This window comes from Rutidosis leptorrhynchoides, chromosome 1, assembly GCF_046630445.1.
Source record: "Rutidosis leptorrhynchoides isolate AG116_Rl617_1_P2 chromosome 1, CSIRO_AGI_Rlap_v1, whole genome shotgun sequence".
Lineage (NCBI taxonomy): Eukaryota > Viridiplantae > Streptophyta > Magnoliopsida > Asterales > Asteraceae > Rutidosis > Rutidosis leptorrhynchoides.
The window spans coordinates 168,538,058-168,539,858 of NC_092333.1; the positions used below are offsets into that span (position 1 = coordinate 168,538,058).

General features: G+C 35.5%; 1 protein-coding gene across 1 annotated transcript; it reads left to right on the forward strand.

Annotated features, from left to right (window-relative positions):
• The first annotated feature begins 296 nt into the window (after window positions 1–296).
• Window positions 297–1,172, forward strand: LOC139891365 (uncharacterized). The gene has a single exon (XM_071874332.1). The coding sequence runs from the start codon at window positions 297–299 to the stop codon at window positions 1,170–1,172; it is 876 nt and encodes a 291-aa protein (XP_071730433.1).
• Window positions 1,173–1,801: the final 629 nt, after the last annotated feature.

Below are 1,801 nucleotides of genomic sequence, written 5' to 3' on the forward strand. Positions count from 1 at the left end.
TCTTGCTACCCTATGAATATGGCGGTTTAAATGTCGGATCTCTAAAAATCAAAAATCTCGCTTTACTAATAAAATGGTAGTGGAGGTTTCTTAATTTTAACAACTCTTTTTGGGCTAAAATTATTAAAAGTGTGTATGGAAAAGATGGGGGTTTGGGTTGCATTTCACAACTTCCTAACAACGGGAATAAAAAAATCTCCGGAAGAACTTGGTTCAATATTATAAATGTTGAACACACCCTAAATAAGTTAGGGTGTGATATCTCTAACGCGTTTGTTAAGGTTATAGGTCAGGGAATGGAGACAAGCTTTTGGAACGAACCATGGTGTGGAGGTGTTTGCTTTCGTACTGCTTTTCCAAGATTATACAGATTGGATCTCAACAAAAATTGTTTGGTCGCTGAAAGAGTCAAATGGACTGAAGATTCCGTCGAATTTAACTGGGAGTGGAGCGGTGACCCGAAATGGAGAGCTGTCAGCGAATTAACAAATCTCACTGAAAAACTATCAAACTATGTACCTCCGGGAAAAATAAAAGACGAATGGAAATGGATGTATCATAACAGCGGAATTTTTTCTACCAAATCCCTTACGAAAATCATCGGGGAAGTGTCTGTTGCTTCCCGAGCCACTACCGAACCGACCATTCTTAATCCTTTTTTACCCCAAAAGGTTAGTATTTTCATATGGAGAGCATCACAAAATAAACTGCCCGTCCGAACCGAACTTGACAAACGTGGCGTCGATCTTCATTCTACTAGATGTCCGGTATGCGACGACGATATCGAGACACTTCATCATTCTATCATATCTTGTAAAGTCGCTAAAGATGTTTGGGAAAAGATTCAAAAGTGGTGGCGTCTTGACCACCTTCTTATTAATGACATCTCTGACTTATCAAAAGCTACTAACCCGAAATTCAAAAACCCACTCGTTGCTTCTATTTGGCAGGCGGTTGTATGGGTTTCGAGTTATTTTCTTTGGAAAAACCGAAACGATCATGTTTTTGGAAATAAGCCTCCTAGCCCTTCAAAGATTCTAGCCGATATACAATCGAGAAGCTTTGAATGGATCAATTGTCGTGCAAAGAAGGTGTGTATTGAATGGCTAAGCTGGTTCACAGATCCATTAGCCTCCGTTTTAAGTGCTAATTCAAGAGAAGGAATTGGTTAAAATGTAGGTTTTTGCTCATATCCTTAATTGTCTATATGGCTATGAATCTAAGTGGGTGGTTTTAATCTTGCTTTGTCGTCGATGTTTCGGCACTGCAATTTCTTTCTATACCCGGCTTGAATCCTCAAGTTGTATTCTAGTCATGTGGGCTTTTTTGAGTATGAGCATTTTTTCCTACTTTGGCACCCCTCGAGTTTCTTATTCGCATTTGTATAGCGTTTTCTCGTTTCTTTTCATGTTTAGTGATTTCGATAGGTTGTAAATGAGGCCTTTAAGGCTACCTGTATGTATCTCTTTATTTTATTTTTTAATAAAAGTTTGGCTTTTAAAAAAAAGAAAAGAAATTAGCCTAATAATGACATCATATTTTTATCATTTTAATAGAAACTATAGATAGATATCAATTTATATATGAAATTAAATGTTATAATTGCTTGATATATTATTTAACTCGTGTATACACGAGCAAAATAAAGTATTGAATATATCGACAATTCTCATTATAATAGTAAGTATTGCATAAAATAATATTATTCATTGACTGTAAAGAACATTTTATTATTGTAAAGTTATTACTTCATATTATTCATAGGACTCAAACTCGTACTTATACATGACCTATAAAATTT